The sequence below is a fragment of the Rhineura floridana genome, chromosome 11 (genome assembly GCF_030035675.1).
Source record: "Rhineura floridana isolate rRhiFlo1 chromosome 11, rRhiFlo1.hap2, whole genome shotgun sequence".
NCBI lineage: Eukaryota > Metazoa > Chordata > Lepidosauria > Squamata > Rhineuridae > Rhineura > Rhineura floridana.
The window spans coordinates 57025024-57045297 of NC_084490.1; the positions used below are offsets into that span (position 1 = coordinate 57025024).

Below are 20274 nucleotides of genomic sequence, written 5' to 3' on the forward strand. Positions count from 1 at the left end.
AAGAGTCGGAAACAACTCGCACTATAAGTGCAGGGACACCTTTATCTTTTTAATACCAGCCAGAGACCACCAGGACATCTCTGTTCCTTCCTCCACTCAAAAGGAGAGCCATTTCTCACCACACACTGCTCGGCTAAGGGGCAAACTACAGGAGACATCTATCATTCGCACCATTAGCAACCACATGCAATGCTTTTGAAAACTTAATAATGAGTATGTGGGGGCCCCCAATTCATAGCCATGCAGGAATATCAAGGTCCCACACCTGCTTATTGTATTGGAAGAAAGGTTCCATTGCTGTGAGTGGGAGTTTTTATTCCCAGGCAAATAGCAGATATGGGGCAAAGAGTTAAAGCCCTTCTTCACTTCCCCTTCCAAACCAGACTGGGCCTGCCTTCACCTACCTTCTACTAAAAAGCAATTTACAGAATTGCTAATTACATATATGGTGTCTCATCTACTTTGGACCGCTGTTCTTTCAAGCCAGATTTCAGCCACAGGACCTGCTTTATATTCTGAGGCTTTGCCCCTGGAAGATGACAATTACACTCAAATATGACTTCGAGTATTTCCAGAATGTCTTCCACACTACACTAAGTAATCACCACCAGCCACCCTTAAGCTCTGGGACTAGAAAGAAAGGCCATCTGCTCTGAAGAAGGCACCACCAGTTTTCCAAATGGGAAGTGCTGAGTTCATGGCTGTGTTGTAAACATTGCCCAGAAGGCAGTGGCATGCCTTGTAATCTTAGTTTATGAGGGTAGGGTCAGACATCACTGCTCTGCTTAAGCTCAGAGGCTTCTCATAACTTGCATAGAACTCCCAGCATGCCACATCAGCCTTAGACACTTTGACAGCCAAAACCCAATCTTGGTCTCTCTCTGTCTCTCTGTCTCTCTGTCTCTCTCTCTCTCTGGCATAGTACCATCTCTAGAATTTGCCACTCCACCCCAAGTGGTATGCTTCATGTCACTTCACGGAAATGCCAGCCTTGCAGCTCAAATGTACCCAAAATGTCTATCAATGACATCTCGCCATTTCAATTAATAGAGTTTATTTATTTATTGAAAGAGAGATAGGAAGGTTAACTCTGAATTAATATCTGGCAGGCTGAGTCACGGAGCTCAAGACAGAGAACTCCAAAGATTTACTGTAATGGGAAATTTTAATTTGTCAAGGTTGGAACAAAATATAAAGAGGGAGACAGAGAGAGAGAGAGAAAGTGATGGAGTGGAGATTAAAATGTTTTTGGCAGCATCATTGGGACGTTTATTAATGGATTAACAGTCAGATCTAGTTCCTTATTTCTCAAAGCAGGTTCATCTTTCATGAATAAATGTTAGTGCTTTTCCAGCGGGAAGGAGACATAGCTAGCAGGGATCAGTCCCCTTGCAAACACAGCCCTTGCAAAATTTATCACCAGTGGTAAATGAGATAAGAATGTTCAGGAGATTAGTACACTGAAATCAGGGATGTGCCTAGACATTTTGGTGCCCCCAGGTAGAAAATCCAAATAGTAGGTCATCACACATAAATACGTGAGGACATACAATTGTGACCTTGCACATTTCCCATGCATTTGCTTGTGCAATAGAACTTTCCAGGGGATTGTGCTCTATTATGTGTTAGAACCCCGTATCTACCACCTTCAATGGTGGCTACAGTCCACCACTTAAGAAGGGTTGCCAGTTCATAAGGAAAGGAACTGCTGAACTTGCTCCTATGCTTTTCAAATGTTTTTGTATAAGCACTGGGTTATATCTGACTAAGGCTGCAATCCAAAACACACTTACCTGGGAGTAAATCCCATTGAACCTAATGGAGCTTAAGTCTGAGTAGACATGTGTTAGACTGCAGCCTAGGTTACACTCAAAGTAGCCCCACTGAAATCAATGGACTTAGTTATGACTAAGTATATTTATTTAAATGTGTCTACTCTGAGTAAGTCAGATACAACCCATAATCAGTGTTAATCAGTGGTTTAACTTGGGGGTTGCAGTGAGCTTTGTTTTCTTGTTTGTGTTTATGTTGCTTTTGATTTTTTTTTTTTTTGTATTTAAATAGTTGTATGCCCTCCAGAGAATGCTATGTTATGGGGCAGCATACAAATAAATGGATAAAAATAATATTGGCATACTAAGCTGTTATTAAAGGCACAGGAGCAGGGTCTGAAGTGGGAAACCTGCGATAGCTACCACATCTTGCCTTATAAGACTGCATTTGATTGAAGAGAAGTGCCTGGGAACAGTGACTAAAAGGAGATGGTATGATCAAACATTTGGACATCATGATGAGCCTTGCCTCTCCCGGGTTTGTGCCCTCCTCCTCCAGCAAGGAGGAGTTTGGAAGCTTCCACTTGTGTTTTTAACAAACTGTAGCTTGTCATGTTGTCCAAATCTTTGTTTGGAACAAGCCATGTTCAAACCATGGTTCATCAAGCTGGCTTCTTTCAACAAACCATAATTAAGATTAACTACTGGTTAGGGTTTTGCTGAGCCCCAGCTCCCCCAGGTAGACCAGGGAGAGATGTTGGAGGAGGAGGAGGCTTTCAAGGGCGTTGAGGGAGGGTGAGATGCCAACAGCCTGCAAGTTCCCACAGACAGCCCGCCCATCAATGCGAATCCAACTCCATCTGCAAGTGCTCCAACAGAGCCGTTGGGAAGCGACCTCGCGTGCTCCATCTCCACCCCCCGGGATTCCCCACCTGGCACTTCAAACGCTTCCCCACCAACCTGCTCCCCACTACCTGAGTTCGAGTCGGCATCTAGCTAGCACATGCTGCCAGATGTACAGCCGGATGATCGTCCCCCCTCGCCCCGCGTGAGATGATGCGAGAAGCAGGACAGCCAGAAGGTGGTACTTTGGAGGAGTCAGAGATTACGAGCGAAGACCTTTCCTATTTAAGGCAGCACGCCCCTGATCGGGGTGCTGAGTCAACTTACTCCACACACTGCAGAGCATGCCTAGGTAGCTCAGGCAGAGTTAGTAGGGAGTTAGCATAGACAGGTCTATGAAGCACACTGCTTTTGATGTAACCGTTACTCTAATAAAGCAAGAATTAATTCCAGCCTCGCCTCCATCTCATGTCTCGTGCTCTGGGCAGGATAGCTTGATTCAGCCACCATCTCTCTTCCCCGACGCTCCCATGACTGACAACATGGAGAGTAGCGCCGCCGCTGAAGGGGGACTCCCAGTGACCATCAAAGCCTTGCACGCCAAGCTCCAGAACCTCCAAGCCATGACCCAGAACTTACAACTCAAGAACCAAAACCCTTTGAGCACTAATCGCCCAGGGAGGCACGGCACCTCTACCTCTCCCCCGTGTCTGCTACCCTCCTAGTGTGGGAACCTCAGCCTCATCAGGGGTGGAGCCCATGCAAATTGGCAGAGCCCAACCACGTTTGTCGGAGGAGGAGGAGGAGAAGCGCAGGCAGCAGGGGCTATGTCTATACTGTGGAAAAGGGGGGCATCTGACCCAAGGATGCCCTTCCAAAACCGAAAACGCCCCGGTGCCAGAAAACTCCAGATCCCAGCTCTTGTAGAGGCCAAAGAGTTGGGAGCCAAGTCAACAAAGCGGCCTCATCAGCAGCCCCTTCCATTGCAAGCAGCCCTACTCATGCCAATTCGACTGACTCTGCCACCGGGACATAGTTTCCAAGCCAATGCCATTATTGACAGCAGAGCTTTCTCAAGTTTCATGGACTGTGACTTTGCCCGCAATCGTGGCATACCCCTTGAGACGCTTGTACAAACCTTGTCCATCGATGGGCAGCCCCTAAAGACAGGAACTGTGGCCAGGGTGATGGAGGCGCTATGATGAAGATTCCGTGGCATGTGGAGGAATTGTCATTCTATGTGGCGTCTTTGCCCCGTTTCCCCATGGTGTTGGGGATGCCATGGCTGGTCCAGCACAACCCAACAATTTTCTGGAACAAAGTGATGGTGGTGTTCACCTCAAAATATTGTCATCAGCACTGCCAGCCTAGGAAGAAGCCCGACCCTGATGTAGTTATGGGAGCAGTTCTGAAGGTGGAGGCTCCTTTGCCCGAGAAATATGAGGAGTAATGGGATGTGTTTGACAAAAAGGAGGCTGACCAGATGTTCCCCTCCCACCGCCCATACGATTGCACCATCAACCTGATGCCAGGGGCATGCATCCCATCCGAGAGGATCTGTTCCCTGTTGGAGCCAGAGCTGGTGGCCCTGAGGGAGTTTCTAGATGTGAACCTGAAGAGATGGTTCATTTGACCATCTCAGTCCCTGGCAGGGGCACCCTTGCTGTTTGTTAAGAAGAAAAATGGGGAATTACATCTGTGTAACAACTACCGGGTGCTGAATCAAATCACCATCCCCAACAGTTACCCCCTGCCGCTCATCACGGAAATGCTGGAGCGATTGCAGTCAGCCAAGATCTATACCAAGCTGGATTTGAGGGGGGCTTACAACTTGGTGCAAATGAAGGAGGGGGACAAGTGGAAGACCGCATTCAAGACATGCTATGGACAGTTCAAATACTTGGTGATGCCTTTTGGGTTATCCAATTCTCGGGGGTCTTCCAAAACTTCATGAACAATATCTTTAGGGACTATTTGGACTGATTCATGATTGTGTATTTGGACAATATTCTGAAATATTCGGACTCCCCAGAAGATCACGAAGAACATGCGCAGGCAGTATTGTGGCACCTCCAGGAACATTGCCTCTATGCCAAGTTGGAAAAGTGCGGGTTCAACTTAACCACACTGGGGTTTTGGGGATATCGCATTTCGCCAGCTGGAGTAGAAATGGATCCAGGCAAGGTCCACTGCATTCTCATGTGGCAACCTCCCAGAACCAAGAAGGATCTACGATGTTTCCTGGGGTTCGCCAACTACTACCACCGGTTCATCGCAAACTACTCCAACAAAATGGCACCCCTCATGGATTGTTTGAAGGAGCCGGGGCCCTTTCGTTGGACGGAAGCCACACAAAAAGCCTTTGAAGAGTTGAAGGGGTGGTTCACCTCGGAACCCATACTACAACACGCAGATCCCACACACCCCTTTGTGGTTGAGACAGATGTGTCGGACTTAGCCATTGGAATGGTGCTTTTACAACCAGCGCTGAAGGGGGAGTGTCTAAGACCCTGCACCTACTTCTCGTGAAAGTTGACAAGTTCAGAGCAAAACTACACTGTGTGGGAAAAGGAGTTGCTGGCCATCCGGGATACCTTTGAGACTTGGTGACATCACCTGGAAGGAGCGCAGCATGAGATTGAGGTGCACACCGATCACTGGAATCTGGAGAGCCTTCACACCGCCCACAAACTGAATCAAAGACAGGGGTGCTGGGCCCAGTTCTTTGCTCATTTTCATTTCACAATTCACTACATCCCTCAAGTGCAGAACAAGCGAGCAGACGTATTGTCCCACAAGCTGGAATACCTAGAAGATCCAATTCCGAGACTGCCACAACTGATTATACCCCCTGAGAAGATAATACCAGGAGCCTGCCAAGAATCCTGGGTGACGGATCTGCAGGCGATGCAAGATCGGGACCCCTTCGCCAAAGAGAAGTGCTCTGAGTTGGCAACACCCCCATTCGGAGATAATGAGGATTTTGCACTGAAGGAAGGGGCGCTGTATCACCACAACACCATGTATGTGCCTCCTGGAGAGATGAGAGCCAAGGTGCCGCGTCAGTGTCACGACTCCCCCACTGTGGGACATTTTGCAGTCTACAAAACTACAAGCTGTTGTCAGGGAGTTCTGGTGGCCTCGGATGAAGCGAGAAGTGGAACATTACGTCCCATCTGGTCCCACCTGTGCTCAGGCCAAACACACCACTGGGTGGCCTGCAGGGCTTTTAGAACCATTCCTGACCCCCCAAGGACCCTGGCAGATGGTCACCATGGACTTTGTCACTGACCTCCCTTCCTCGCAAGGGAAAATTATAGTGCTGGTAGTAGTGGATACATTCATGAAAATGGCACACTTAATTCTGTGCGCGGGACTCCCCAGTGCTCAGGATACAGCCCATTTGTATGTGCAACATGTGTACCGGTTGTACGGTCTCCTGGATGTTTTGGTCTCTGATCAAGGGACACAGTTCACGGCATGTTTCTGGCGAGCAATGTGGCAAATCCTGCAGAGTGAGCTGAGACTTTCATCATCCCATCACCCACAGACGGACGGGCAAATGGAAAGGGTTAATGCCACACTAGAACAGTACCTGTGTTGCTATGTCAACTATCAGCAGGATAACTGGGTATCCTTCTTGCCCCTAGCTGAGTTTGCTTAAAACAGTGCTGTACATGTGACTACACAACAGACCCCATTTTTTGCTAACCTGGGATATCACCCTTGGGCTTTGCATTATCTATTGAGAGAACAGTTAGAGCGGGCCAAGGAGGATTATAAGAGGGCTGCGGATCAGCATCTGCAGGAAGGCCCTCCGATCCGAGTGGGGGAAAGAGTGTGGCTGTCTACACATTACTTGGTGATGCAGGGACGCTGTCATAAGTTAGAGGATCGAAGGGTGGGACCCTTTGAAGTGGAGGCTGAAATCAACCCAGTGGCCTTCTGCCTGAGACTACCTCCCACCTTCAAGATACATCCTGTGTTTCATCACTCCCTGCTGACATTAGAACACCCCCTTGATCCCCACATAGAGCCAGTAGAGCTGCTGCCTCCCCTCATGGTGGATACGCAGGAAGAATATGACGAGGAGCAGGTATTGGACTCGCAGAAGCACAGGGAATAGCTTCAATATTTAATTAACTGGAAGGGGTATGATCCGTCGGAGCGTTCCTGGGAAACAGCCGAAGACATCCATGCGCCATACTTGGTGAGAAAATTCCACGATGCCTACCCAAACAAGCCCAAGCCCAGGGGGTGGGGGGGAATAGTGCATGGAGGGGGGGATGATATTGAGTCCCAGCTCCCCCAGGTAGACCAGGGAGAGGTGTCGGAAGAGGACAAGGCTTTCAAGGGCGTTGAGGGAGGGGGAGATGCCAACAGTCCGCAAGTTCCCACGGACAGCCTGCCCATCGATGCGGATCCCGCTCCATCTGCAAGCACTCCAACAGAGCCATTGGGAAGCGACCTCGCGTGCTCCATCTCCACCCCCCGGGATTCCCCACCTGGCACTTCAAACACTTCCTCGCCAACCTGCTCCCCACCACCTGAGGTCGAGTCGGCACCTAGCTAGCATGTGCTGTCAGATGTACAGCTGGAGGATCATCCCCCCTCGCCCTGCTTGAGATGACGTGAGAAGCGGGATGGCCAGAAGGTGGTACTTTGGAGGAGTCAGAGATTACGAGCAAAGACCTTTCCTATTTAAGGCGACGCCCCCGATTGGGGTGCTGAGTCAACTTACTCCACACACTGCAGAGCATGCCTAGGTAGCTCAGGTAGAGTCAGTAGGGAGTTAGAATAGACAGGTCTATGAAGCGCACTGCTTCTGATGTAACCGTTACTCTAATAAAGCAAGAATTAATTCCAGCCTCTCCTCTGTCTCGTGTCTCATGCTCTGGGCAGGACAGGTTTGGGCATAATGCTAAACTCTGGTTAATCAAAACTGAAAGCAAAAACTCCCAATCTCCTTCTCAGGACTGAGCTGGATGAGGAGAGTGGAATTAGGAGTGTGGAAGACCTGGGAGAAGGGTAGGCTTATTTCTGTCCCAATAAACTATTGTTTATTGTAGCATCCAAACACAGTGTACCAGCATAGGATTTAGCGATAGTTCAGGATAAGTGTGGGGAAACTGTGGCCCTCCAACTTCGATCAGCCCCAGCCAGCATATCCAGCATAGATTATGGAAGTTGAAGTCCAACAACATCAAGAGGGCCACAGACTCCTCACTCCTGGTTTGGAGTACTACCATAAGTATAGCCCTTAAATCCAGTCTGGGTTCAGGTCTAGTTATAAGACTGAACTGATGTTAATGATGTAATCACCCTGATGGATGACCTTTATGAGGATGGGGAGCATGACCCTGTTATTGATCTCTCAGTGACTTTTGATACTATTGACCATAGTATCCTCCTGAAATGGCTCTGTGAGATGGGCATGGGAGTGCTGTTTTATAGTGGTTCTGGTCCTATCCCTGGAATCAGTTTCAGGGAAAATAATTGGGTGATTATATCAGCCCCCTAGTAGTTGTGCTGTAGGGTGCCGTAGGGTACTATCCTGTCCCCAATGCTATTTAACACTACTTGAAGCCATTGGGAGAGGTCATTAGGAATTTGGGGCAATGTGTCATTAGTACGCTGATGATATCCAGCTCTATTTCTCTCTGCCATCTGAATCAGGAGAGACTGTGCAAGTCCTGGACTGGTGCCTAGACTCAGCAGCGGGCTGGATGCGGGCCAGCAAACTGACTGAATCCAGGCAAGATGGAGGTGATGTGAGTGGGTGGTTCCTGAGTCTTTATAATTGGTCAATCACCTGCTTTGGATGAGAACATTTGTTAGACTAGACCAACTTGCATGTTCCCTTGTAAAAAGGGAGATGTTCCTTTTAAGGGATATTTGGGGAAATATCCCATGTACCTGTTTACCATGATGTAACTTCCTAATGGGTGGATTAGTTACCTGGCTTCCTCCTCCTTTGTCCTGGAGATTCTTGAATAATCTCTGATCTTTTTACCTCTGAGGGAGCCCACATGGCAGATGCTCTCCTCAGAGCATCACTTCCAAAGACTAAGATGGACTAAGACTTCTACTTTTTCTTTCATCTAAACTAGAGCCTATGTTTCTGAACATATGGAAGGTCATGAGTAAATATTCTTTATCTTTTACCTAAGAAGGTTGTGTCTGTTGTTATTTGTGCCTAGGGAAAGGTGTAGACTGGATTATCTCACTCTGCTGCTTGCATTTATATCTCTGCTAAGAAATAGGACCACGAAACTTAGTTCCTAATTCATTTTATATTTTTAAAATACCAAACAACATTCTCCCCCTGAAGGAGCAGGTTTGTAGTCTGGGGTGCTCTTGGACCCATCTTTGCTGCTAGAGGCCCAGGTGACCTCAGTGGCTAAGAGTGCCTTTTACCAGCTTTGGATGGTAAGACAGCTATGGCTGTTGCTGTACCGGGACAGAATGACCGGTGCTCTGACAACCTCCAGATTGGATTAGTGCAGTGCACTATATATGAGGCTGCCTTGAGGTTGACCCAGAAGCTGCAGCTAGTGCAAAATGTGGCAGTTCAACTGCTCCCTTGGGCAGAATATCACCATCATGTTACATCACTGCTGAAAGAAATGCACTGGCTGCCAACTAGGTACGAGACTAAGTTCAAGGTACTGGAACTGGTGTACAAAACCCTATACAGCTTGGGAGCAGGATACCTAAAATATCATTTTGTCCCTTACATACCTAACAGATACCCTCTCATCAAGAGTTGCATTTAGCACAATGTTGGAACTGGGCCGGTAGTGTGGTGGCACCTATTATTTGGAACTCCCATTACATATCACTTGCAGGAGACTTTCCTCTTTCAACCAGCCTTCTAAGTGGAGTTTTTATCCCAGTTGATAATCTGTACTGGATTTGAAATTGTTTATATATATATAAAATTGTTTTAACTGGATTTATATATGTAATTAGAGACCCAGTGTGGCATAGTGGTTAGAGTGTTGGATTACGACCTGGGAGACCAGGGCTCAAATCCCCACACAGCCATGAAGCTCACTGGGTGACCTTGGGCCAGTCACTGCCTCTCAGCCTCAGAGGGAGGCAATGGTAAATCCCCTCTGAATACCGCTTACCATGAAAACCCTATTCATAGGGTCGCCATAAGTCAGAATTGACTTGAAAGCAGTCCATTTCCATTTTTCATATATGTAATTGTTTTTATTTTTAATTTTTATTTAGTTGAATGAGAAATGAAGAGAGAAAAGGGAAAAATGCAATAAAGTTAGTAAGTGTGGGCTGTGTGGCTAGTATAGAAAACACACACACACCTATTTTTCCCCTTTAAATCAGGAGTATGGTCTTACATTCTCACCAACTTTCTCATTCCAAAATGTAACAGCACCCATATTTCAATAAACCTATATTAGTATATTCATATCCATTTTCTCTGATCTAACGCAATAGTTTTCCACATTGTTGGTAAGTCCCAAATCCTAAAAAAAAATCCCAACCATCCTGACAAGGGAGAAGGAATTCTTTTTACCCCCCAGTAAGATGAAATTGACATTTTTGCTGCTTTTTAGCAGAGTAGTAACTATTTCAGTGCCCACATATTTAACACACCCCTCTAAATAATTTAAAAGTACATTTAATTGGTCCTTTGGGATTTCATACCTGGCTATTTGTTTGCTATTGTCCACTCTTAAGACATGATTCCCAAAGGGTTTGATTTTACTGCAGTTCCAAAAAAATGTACATAATCGGCATATTTATTTACTGTATATGCATTTTATATATATATGTTTTAATGGTATTGTGAAATCACTTCAAGATGTTTCATAGGACATGATCCATAAATGAAATAAATAAACTTTCAGAACAAATTGGAGGATTTGTACTCAAGACTAAAATCAAGGGGAAAGTCGGTGGTGCTCAGTGTTTAAAATGGCAAGAGCTTTCCAGGAACCTCAAAAAGGAAGGTCTAGTTCTTAATTATATAAGGGCAAGCTGCAGTTGTTCTGTAGTGAGGGAAAGACACACACTCGGGTTTATTATGAGCCGCTTCATATTTTAAAGGGGTGTGGCTTTAAGGCCAACCTCCAAGCAATCCCCCCCCCCATTTCTCTCAAGGTTGCAGAGCTTGGAAAAGTTACTTTTTTTGAACTACAACTCCCATCAGCCCAATCCAGTGGCCATGCTGACTGGGGCTGATGGGAGTTGTAGTTCAAAAAAGTAACTTTTCCAAGCTCTGCAAGGTTGCTTGGTCTCCACCCCAGTGGGACTTACTTCTGAGTAGGATTGTGCTGTGAAAGCCTCCTGCCTGTGCAGTGACTGAAAGATGCCTTCACTTCTCTACACCAGCAAAGCACTCCATGCGTTAACTTAGGACACATAAGGAAGAGGCTTTATGCCAGGGTTGGTGCTTTTCAGTGACCCTCCTTTGAGATGCAGAACCTTGAGGCAGTGTGGGTGGGTGCACGGGACTGCTGTTTGACAAACTTGGGAAGCTTAGTGAAACCATATCAATGTTTTTATATTGTTGCGTGCCTCCCCAATCTCCAAGCGGTGAGATTTCAGGGGTCCCTGTGCTCCTCCAGGGTTTGGTTTCCTTTGGGAAGAAGGTCAGCAGAGACTGCTGTGTCTCTATGAAATATGGTTTGTTTATTTACACACATTCCAACCTGAGCTTAAGATGGAGGGGGTTCAAGGCATTAGCAGTCCAATATCCAGCTTTTCCATCTGGGTTGCAGGAGGCACCCCAAATGCCATGGTGCAGAGAGCCAGCCTCTCTGCCTGCCTGCAGTTACCAGCCTTTCTCTAGACACAACTAAAAACTACAAGCCTCTGCTGGGCTCCAGGAAGGGGGGGGATGCTCTCCTGGAGAGTTTCAATGACAAAAGGGTCTTCCTGGCCCATTCACCGTTGCTGGGCAACTGATAGGCCCATTATCTTACCTGGCCACTCTACTTGCTTAACAAAGGAGAGACTCATCTGACCAGCAGAGTGAGCCCCAAGGCATGGGATTCCAAATCAGAGGCTGGAAAGGGGACCCACAGGAATCATCCATCCCAACCCCCATGCTCATAACAATATTTTTGTAACTTTGGCTGAAGCACCTCCGTTCAGAGACAAATTGTATATCGCTCAACATGAAGTGGTCCCTGATTGTTCCCCTCAACTGGGCCTGGGACCAAGATTTTCTGATGAGATAGTGTGGCTTCCAGGCAGGCTGAAGGCTCTTCAATCCTGCCTTGTATTTGAGCACTTGTCTTTGAGCCACTGGTGGAAAGGAATTGCACACAGGAGTGAGTGAGCTGTTGAAACCAAGTAGGCTACCGGAGTAAGAGGTAAAAGCCCTCCTCCATGTCCAGCAACACAGAGAAATTCAGTAAGCAGCTGCAGGAGAGCTGGAGCTTTCTGTCAGCTCCCAACTGCTATATATTTGCAGGCAAGTAACTTCTGTGGGCTTATTTATGGGGCTGTATTAAATACTGTCTAACTGTAGCCGTTTCAAAAGGCTTCTTGTACTCCCCTGCTTAACCAGAGGAGGGCAGGCAATTCCAGAGCCTGGAATAAAACAGTTACCAACTACAGCCACAAGAGCGCCAGCTGTGGTTTTGGCCAGATCTGAGCTTCAAGCCAAGGCTCTTTCGTGCAAACTGTATTGTGTGTGTTTTTAACGATCAGCTGGTAAATGACTGCAATCCATAAGATAATGCTATATATATAAATATTATAATACAAAATTAATACAATTAAGAAAAAGAAAACTTATGGTAAAAGGAGACCATATTTCAACATAGGTTCATATTTTCTTCTATTTCTGATGATTTTTCAAATCCTTACATTAATTTATACCTTATAGAATTAATATTTCTCCCCTGAGCCTTGTAATCTTTTCTCTGTTTTAGTGATTTTTTTAATTAAAAAAAGGCCATTTCCTCTCTTGCTGTTTCAAATTTCTGATTAAGTTCAAATTCATTAAATTCTTCTGAAAAGTCATTTTGGGTTTCTTCTACTGTTATGCAATAGGTGATGGCAAGGTGCCCATGTGTTTATTCTGCTGTCTGTGAAGCAACTGTCAAGGGTCCAGGAGCCTTGCTGGGGTGACTAGCTGGCACAATGCCTTTTTTTTACTTTCAGAATTCTGATGCCATTCAATAAAAGCTCTTACTTTGCCACACGTGTCTCGTCGTTGCTAGGTAGGGATCCCCTTTCCCACCCTCCCTCATTCATTCTGGCCTCAGGATGAAACTCTTTTATTGAGAGGAATAGTTAGTTGCTGCCAGAGCTCAAGTCCAATGAGTCTACTCTTTGAACAATCAGGCTTAAAGAGGGCATGTCTCTCAGGGAGCAGGAGTAGGATGGGAATCCTTGCTATGGTAAATGAGGCAATCAGATTGGGAGGCCTGGCCTCTCAGGAAAAATTGGGTATGTGTGAGAGAGGGAATTTGTCACATGGGTTAACAGTGGGAGGAGTGATCCAAAAAGGGTTAGCAGGACCCAGGCGATAAGCCCATGAAAGTCTCCTTGACTGGCCTGTGCATCACAGTCTTTCAGGTGTGTGTGTCTGGGTGTGTGAGCCTCTCTTAAGAGCCCATAATATCCTGAACTCAGACCTTCTTCATGTGAAACTGGAATGCTATTCCACAGGGCAAGGGCTTCTTCTGCAACCAGTGTGGCCCTGAGGCTTGTGGCAGGAGGGTGACAAATGCCCCATGTAATGACCACTCTGTTTTCTCTCTGCTGCTGTGGCTGACATTGACATAATTGCTCTGGCTGTGTCCACATAGCAGTTTAAAGTGGATTTGCTGCATCCCATGATTTGTGCATGTTTTTTATGTTGTCCTCACATCTCAGTAGCAGCCTGCATTCTCCCCACCCCCTTAATTTGGATTTTCCTGATTTGCAGATAATATGGTAAGGGGACAAAATCCAACAAAAAAGCCCATATTACCCTACTGCAGGGGTGGGGGACCTTTGGTCCTCCAGATGTCACTGAACTACAGCTCCCATCAGCCCCAGCAACCATGAACAATGACCAGGGAAGGTGGGATTTGTAGTTAAGCAACATCTGGAGGATCAAAGGGTCCCCACCCTTGCCCTATTGTGTAGATATACTGAAGTATAGGGTTGTTTTTTTTTAATATGCATGGTGATGTTTTGCTGGGTGCCATCTATCACTCACCACATTCCCTGCTTCTCTTGGCACAGTGCTCCTTGGCGGGTTGTTGTTGGTGCTGGGCATGACACCCACTTTTAAAAAACCTGCTCTTTTAGGCAAATCTGGTATATCAGACCACCTAAAAAAAGTTGGCTGTATACAGGCAAACAAATACCTGTACCAGCTTGCATGCCCACAATGGACCTCTGGTTTCCGGAACTCAGGGAGAGTACTAACTGAAGGAGGGGTCAACAACCCACAGTCCAAATACATCCCATCAAGCACCACCCACAAGTGTGTGTATGAATGGGAAATGCTGAGATAGAGTTCAACTGAAAGCACTCCAGTGTGGATGAATGTGCACAAAATTGCACACAGAAACACTGGATCTCTGTGACCCACTTATGCATTAATACGTGGGTATGCACACAGCCTCTTTCCCCCCTGACATTAATGTTGCTGGCCAGGCATGCAAAAGGTGACATTCCTCATGGTTGGGCTTGAATTCACATCTCCTGCTTCCCAACCCCTTGCTCTGTGCTGCAAGTTATTGGAGGCTGCTCCTCTAAGTGTGCAGTTGTTGTGTGTGTGATCACTCCTGCTTCTCCCTTTCTCTGCTTGACAAGACCTGGCTCTTCGGACAGGCTTTTGGGGTGAGTTAGGTTTTATTATTGTTGAGATTTTTAGTGTTCTAATATAATTATATGTTTTTATTCTGTACGTCACCCAGAGTGGCTGAACAACTGCCAGATGGGCAACTAATAAATCTAATAAAAAAATAAATGTCCTCCTGCAGTGGGTCTTTCTTGAGTGTCACCCCAAGGAGGCCTCTACACTCTTTCTGGAGGCTTCCACCATAGGGAGCTAAGGGTGTTTACGCTGCCTGCTTCCTTCCCTCGTTGTGCCATGCAGTCAAATAATTATTGTAAGGAGCGTGTGTGAAAGCGTGGTAAAAAGGGCTCCCTGCAGGGATTCCTGGGGATGCTCAGCTGCCAGATCTTTGCTGCCTATGCCATGGTAGCTCATTCAGGGAAAAGTGCAGTTGCAGTGGGGTGGGGTATGGTGCAGGGTGTGGTGTGGTGCTGGCTTTGCAGTCTGTCCCTGTCACCAGAAGTTAATTGGCTCCTTCCTGTCTCGTTGCCAGAGGGGTGATGCCACACTGTGATTGCAACATCACCATCAGAGCTTGGAAGTAACTCGTTATTTTCAACGAGTTACTTGTAATTAGTTACAATTTTAGATAACGAGTGGGTAATTCCATTACATTTGGCAAGTAATGGAACGACTAGTAATTTCCCTACTTTTCAGCTGCAACTTTAACGTTTCCACATTAGGTTGGACATTACTTGGGGGCGGGAACAAGGGGAAGTCAGCTCGTGGCTGTGATTGGTTAACACAAGACATGTGCCTCACACTGATTGGACCTCTGCGCAGACTCTCTCTTCCCTCGTGATCTGTATTAGGAGGCACGAGGGAAGAGGTGAATAGGCAGGGGGGGCCTGCTAGCGTCTGACTCTGAGAGGAAAAAATGGACGCCGGAGGACAAAGCCAGGGCAAGGACAAGCAGAAGAAGACAGCAGCAGAATGGCGAAGAGCTGTGGAGGTGAGTGACGATGATTTGTGTGTGTGTGTGTGTGTGTGCGTGCCCCGGTGTGTGTGTTTTCAGCTGGAGTCTCTGGTTTTGGGGGGGGCTCTGGCTCTCTGGCTACCACCCCTTACTCTCCGGACTCTCAGCTTCAATTTTTTTAAAAAAGTAAGTTTCTAGGTGGTCTAATTCCCGAGATATACACCAAAACGTCAACTGCCCCCCACACAACTTTTTTTTAAACAGATCCATGCTCTAGCTACAACTCCCATCAGCCCAATCCAGTGGCCATGCTGGCTGGGGCTGATGGGAGTTGTAGTTTAAAAAAGTAACTTTTCAAAGCTCTGGCTGTAACCCCGCCCTTTCATGATTGTAGCCAATGACGCCAGAGTTGTGACTTGTTGATCCAGGCATGCCTAGGCTGAATGTCAGAATATGGTGGCTTTGAGTTTTTTGCAGTTTGCGTAAGTAATATGGCTTAATGTTTTTTTTCCTCTTCTGTCCAGGAGTCAGACCCTGGGCTATGAAATATGAAAGTATTTAATCCAATATCTGCTTTTCTGGGAGTAAAGCCATTTCTGGGAGTAAAGCATGTACCTGGAGTAAACCCCATTGAACTCCATTAGGACTTGCTTTTGAGTAGACATGGTTAGGATTGTGCTGTAAATTAATGGGACTTGTGAGTAAACATAGCGCAGACTTGTGTTTTTTTAAAAAAATGAATGAAGTTTATTTATTTATTTTTATTTATTTATTATTTGATTTATATCCTGCCCTTCCTCCCAGTAGGAGTCCAGGGCGGCAGACAAAAGCACTAAAAACACTTTAAAAATCATAAAAACAGACTTTAAAATATATTAAAACAAAACATCTTTAAAAACATTTTTAAAAGCTTTAAAAACATTTTTTTAAGAAAAAGTTTAAAAACATATTAAAAAGCAATTTCAACACAGACGCAGACTGGGATAAGGTCTCAACTTAAAGGACTTGTTAAAAGAACAAGTTCCTTATCACTTGAGGCTGCAGTTTTCCCTGGTTGAGTAAGCCCCATTGAATACATTGGGACTTGCCTCTGAGTAAACAAGCATAGGATTGCACTATAAATATCTTTACAGGTTATATAAATAAACATATTTGATAGTCATGCTTATATAAATATTTTCATAGAATCATAGAATAGTAGAGTTGGAAGGGGCCTATAAGGCCATCAAGTCCAACCCCCTGCTCAATGCAGGAATCCAAATCAAAGCATTCCCGACAGATGGCTGTCCAGCTGCCTCTTGAATGCCTCCAGTGTCAGAGATCCCACTACCTCTCTAGTAATTAGTTCCATTGTTGTATGGCTCTAACAGTTAGGACGCTTTTCCTGATGTCCAGTTGAAATCTGGCTTCTTGCAACTTGAGCCCATTATTCTGTGTCCTGCACTCTGGGATCATCGAGAAGAGATCCCGGCCCTCCTCTGTGTGGCAACCTTTCAAGTACTTGAAGAGTGCTATCATATCTCCCCTCAGTCTTCTCTTCTCCAGGTTAAATATGCCCAGTTCCTTCAGTCTCTCCTCATAGGGCGTTGTTTCCAGTCCCCTGATCATCCTTGTTGCCCTCTTTTGAACCTGTTCCAGTTTGTCTGCATCCTTCTTGAAGTGCAGAGACCAGAACTGGACACAGCACTCAAGATGAGGCCTAACCAGTGCTGAATAGAGGGGAACTAATACTTCACATGATTTGGAAACTATACTTCTGTTAATGCAGCTGATATAGCATTTGCCTTTTTTGCAGTCACATCACACTGTTGGCTCATATTCAGCTTGTGATCAACAACAATTCCAAGATCCTTCTTGCATGTCGTACTGCTGAGCCAAGTATCTCCCATCTTATAACTGTGCATTTGGTTTCTTTTTCCTAAGTGTAGAACTTTGCATTTATCCCTGTTGAATTTCATTCTGTTGTTTTCAGCCCAATGCTCCAGCCTATCAAGGTCCCTTCGAATTTTCTTTCTGTCTTCCACGGTATTAGCTATGCCCCCCAATTTTGTATCATCTGCAAATTTGATAAGCATGCTCTGTACCTCCTCATCCAAGTAGTTAATAAAAATGTTGAAGAGCACTGGGCCCAGGACCGAGCCCTGTGGTACCCCACTCATTACTTCCACCCAGTTTTGTCATGCTGTGTCCCTATAAGTATCCAATTGCATACTATGGTTGTACAATACTTCCTTTACATTTTAAGCATGCCTTGGGGTAGTCATGGTTCTCCATTGTTTTCATCCTGAGGGGAAGATAGGCTGAGAAATGGTGAGTAGCCAATGGTCACCCACTACACTTTATAGCTTATTTCCATTTTGAAAAATTAATTAAAACAATTTACATGCAGGCAAAATTTATTAAGCGGATTCACACAATATGTGTAAAGCACATCCAACTCGCATTTAAAGCGCATGACTTCCCCTAAAGAATTCTGGGAAGTGTCATTTCCCCCTCACAGTTATAGTTCTCACCACTCTTAACAAACTGCAGTTCCCATGATTCTGTGGTGGGATTCATGTGCTTCAAATGGGTGTTGAATGTGCTTTAAAGGAATGGTGTGGATCTGCCCTAGGTATGATGTTCATTCAAGAGTGAATTGAAAAGAACAATTTTAAAAAATACTTTATATATATATAAATATATATAAATATATATATATACAGAAAGAAAGAAAGGAGAGATGTAAAGGGGAGTATTTCTTTAGATGTTACCCTACTTTCCATTTTTGCTTTCTATTTGCTTCTAGCCCTATTCTGTCACTCTCCAGTACACATGAAGAAGGGGCAGTGAGGGCAACTCCCAAACCTGGGTGTTACGCCTCCAAGTTAGTTACTTAGAACTAGGTATGCCTTTCCTATCTACGATGTATTTCTATAAATGAAATAGCTTTTCTTATTTTACTAAGTCTTACGTCTCAGTGATCTCAGTGCAGGGTAAAAGCCTGCCACAAACACACACATTGGCACACACAAGCATCATAGACTGTTGACAATCTCTGCTAATATCTATACAAATGTACATAACATACATCACCTGAACTCACATGATCTAGAGTTACCTTAGATCTTGCAAGATTTGCAAATGAGAAGCAATAGGGTTTTATATTAGTTCTGATTGTCTATTGGGCTATCATAGGTTATATGTTTTTTTATTTTCTATGGCAAAAACTCCAGCTTCAGTGGAATTTATGTGATGTGTTCTAATCATTTGAATTTGGCTAATGAATGCTTTATTCTTTCATCAGAACTTTAGCAGTAGTACTAAAATATTAATAAAAAAGAAAAGGGAAAGAAAAAATACTTTACATACATCATTCAGCTGTATTGCTAATTATAGATATAGATATAAAAGATAAACGGCATTTTGTCAAAAGTATTTTTGTCTACATTTTATACCTCATCCTTGGTTTTCCAAGCTTGGCATGGAATGCTTCTCATACAGAATTAATTTGAAATGCTGCATATTTATTATCATAATCATCATATTCAAAATAAAAAATATGTGTACCGCCTTCAAGTTGATTCCAACTTATGGTGACCCTATGAATAGGGTTTTCATGAGGCTGAGAGGCAGTGACTGGCCCAAGGTCACCCAGTGAGCTTCATGGCTATGTGGGGATTTGAACCCTAGTCTCATTTTGTTCTCACAACAACCCTGTGAGATAGTAGGTTAGACTGGCCCAGGCAGGGTTATTCAGTGAGCAAAAATGATGCAAATAGGATCTCTTTTAATTGTGCTATCGACCTGCTTACTTCCACTCTGACTGGGGGATCTTGCAGCATGGGGAAGAGATGGGGGCACATCACAGCTGAAGTTCACCCATATAGGAGCATTATCTCTTGTTTATTACAGAGACGCCTGTTGCAGGTTTTGCTGCTGAGAGCAGCAGTCAGTTAGTGCGGCCACTTGAGTCACAGCTTGTTGATCCTGAGGAGGCAAAACTAGAAAGTGAGGTTCAGAAAAGAGGCCCTGTGCACGAGGAGGAGGAGGGCATGAAGCAGTGCCAGTTGCCCACAGCCACATCTGCAGAACAGCAAGTACCATGGTTTGGCTTTGAGAAAGCTTGTACATTTGTGAGCCAGAGTGGGAAAAATGTTGTTGTACGATGCAATTACTGCCTTCCAAGGATCAAAAATCTGAGATCAGCTGTTTCCTCCTCATCCAATGTGAAGAAACATTTTGAGGTAAGCCTTTGTCATGCTGGTCCTCAAAGAGTGTCCATTGTCTATTTATGTTTAAATTGTGAAGTTCCTCTTCCATTTTTTCTTGGATTCATGCTTTGTTCTTCTTCCTCAGAGGGCACACCCTGAAAAGCTGAGAGCAATTGAAGAAGCAATAAAGGCAAGGAGACGTGGCCTTCCTGAACCAAGGCATGATACCCCTCCTCCCAAAATGCTGAAGCAGCAGCAGACAACCCTTGAGAGGTGGGGATCTGGCAGGGAGCCTGTCACCCAGAGCAATCTCGACAAGAGAATCATTGATTTCATTGTAGAGAAGACATTACCACTTCAGACTGTGGACAAACCATCATTCATTAATCTGGTTCGCATTGGACTCCCCAAAGATCTCACCATCATATGTGCCAAGACTCTGAGAGACAGAATTGAGAAGAGAGCATGCCACATGAGAGAAACTCTTGCAAACCGAATGGGTGCTGTGGCATATATAGCAACCACTGCAGATTGTTGGACCAATGGCAAGAAGAGTTACTTTGGGGTAACAGCCCACTGGATCAACCCAACTACCCTGAAACGTGAGGTCGGGGCCTTGGCTTGTAAGCGTCTGAAGGGGCGCCATACATACGATGTCCTTTCAAAAGCACTGCATGATGTACATGTGCAGTACAGGATCCACAACAAAGTTATGTGCACTACTACAGACAATGG

At 45.3% G+C, this 20274-nt stretch overlaps 1 protein-coding gene across 1 annotated transcript; it reads left to right on the forward strand.

Moving 5' to 3' along the window:
- The first annotated feature begins 4601 nt into the window (after nt 1–4601).
- Nucleotides 4602–5144, forward strand: LOC133368041 (uncharacterized). Its single transcript, XM_061592123.1, has one exon. It carries the CDS (start codon nt 4602–4604, stop codon nt 5142–5144), a length of 543 nt encoding a protein of 180 aa, XP_061448107.1.
- The last annotated feature ends 15130 nt before the right edge of the window (nt 5145–20274 follow it).

Excerpts from the sequence above, each read along its gene's own strand:
- LOC133368041 (XM_061592123.1), top strand. The coding sequence starts at position 4,602 with ATGATTGTGTATTTGGACAATATTCTGAAATATTCGGACTCCCCAGAA.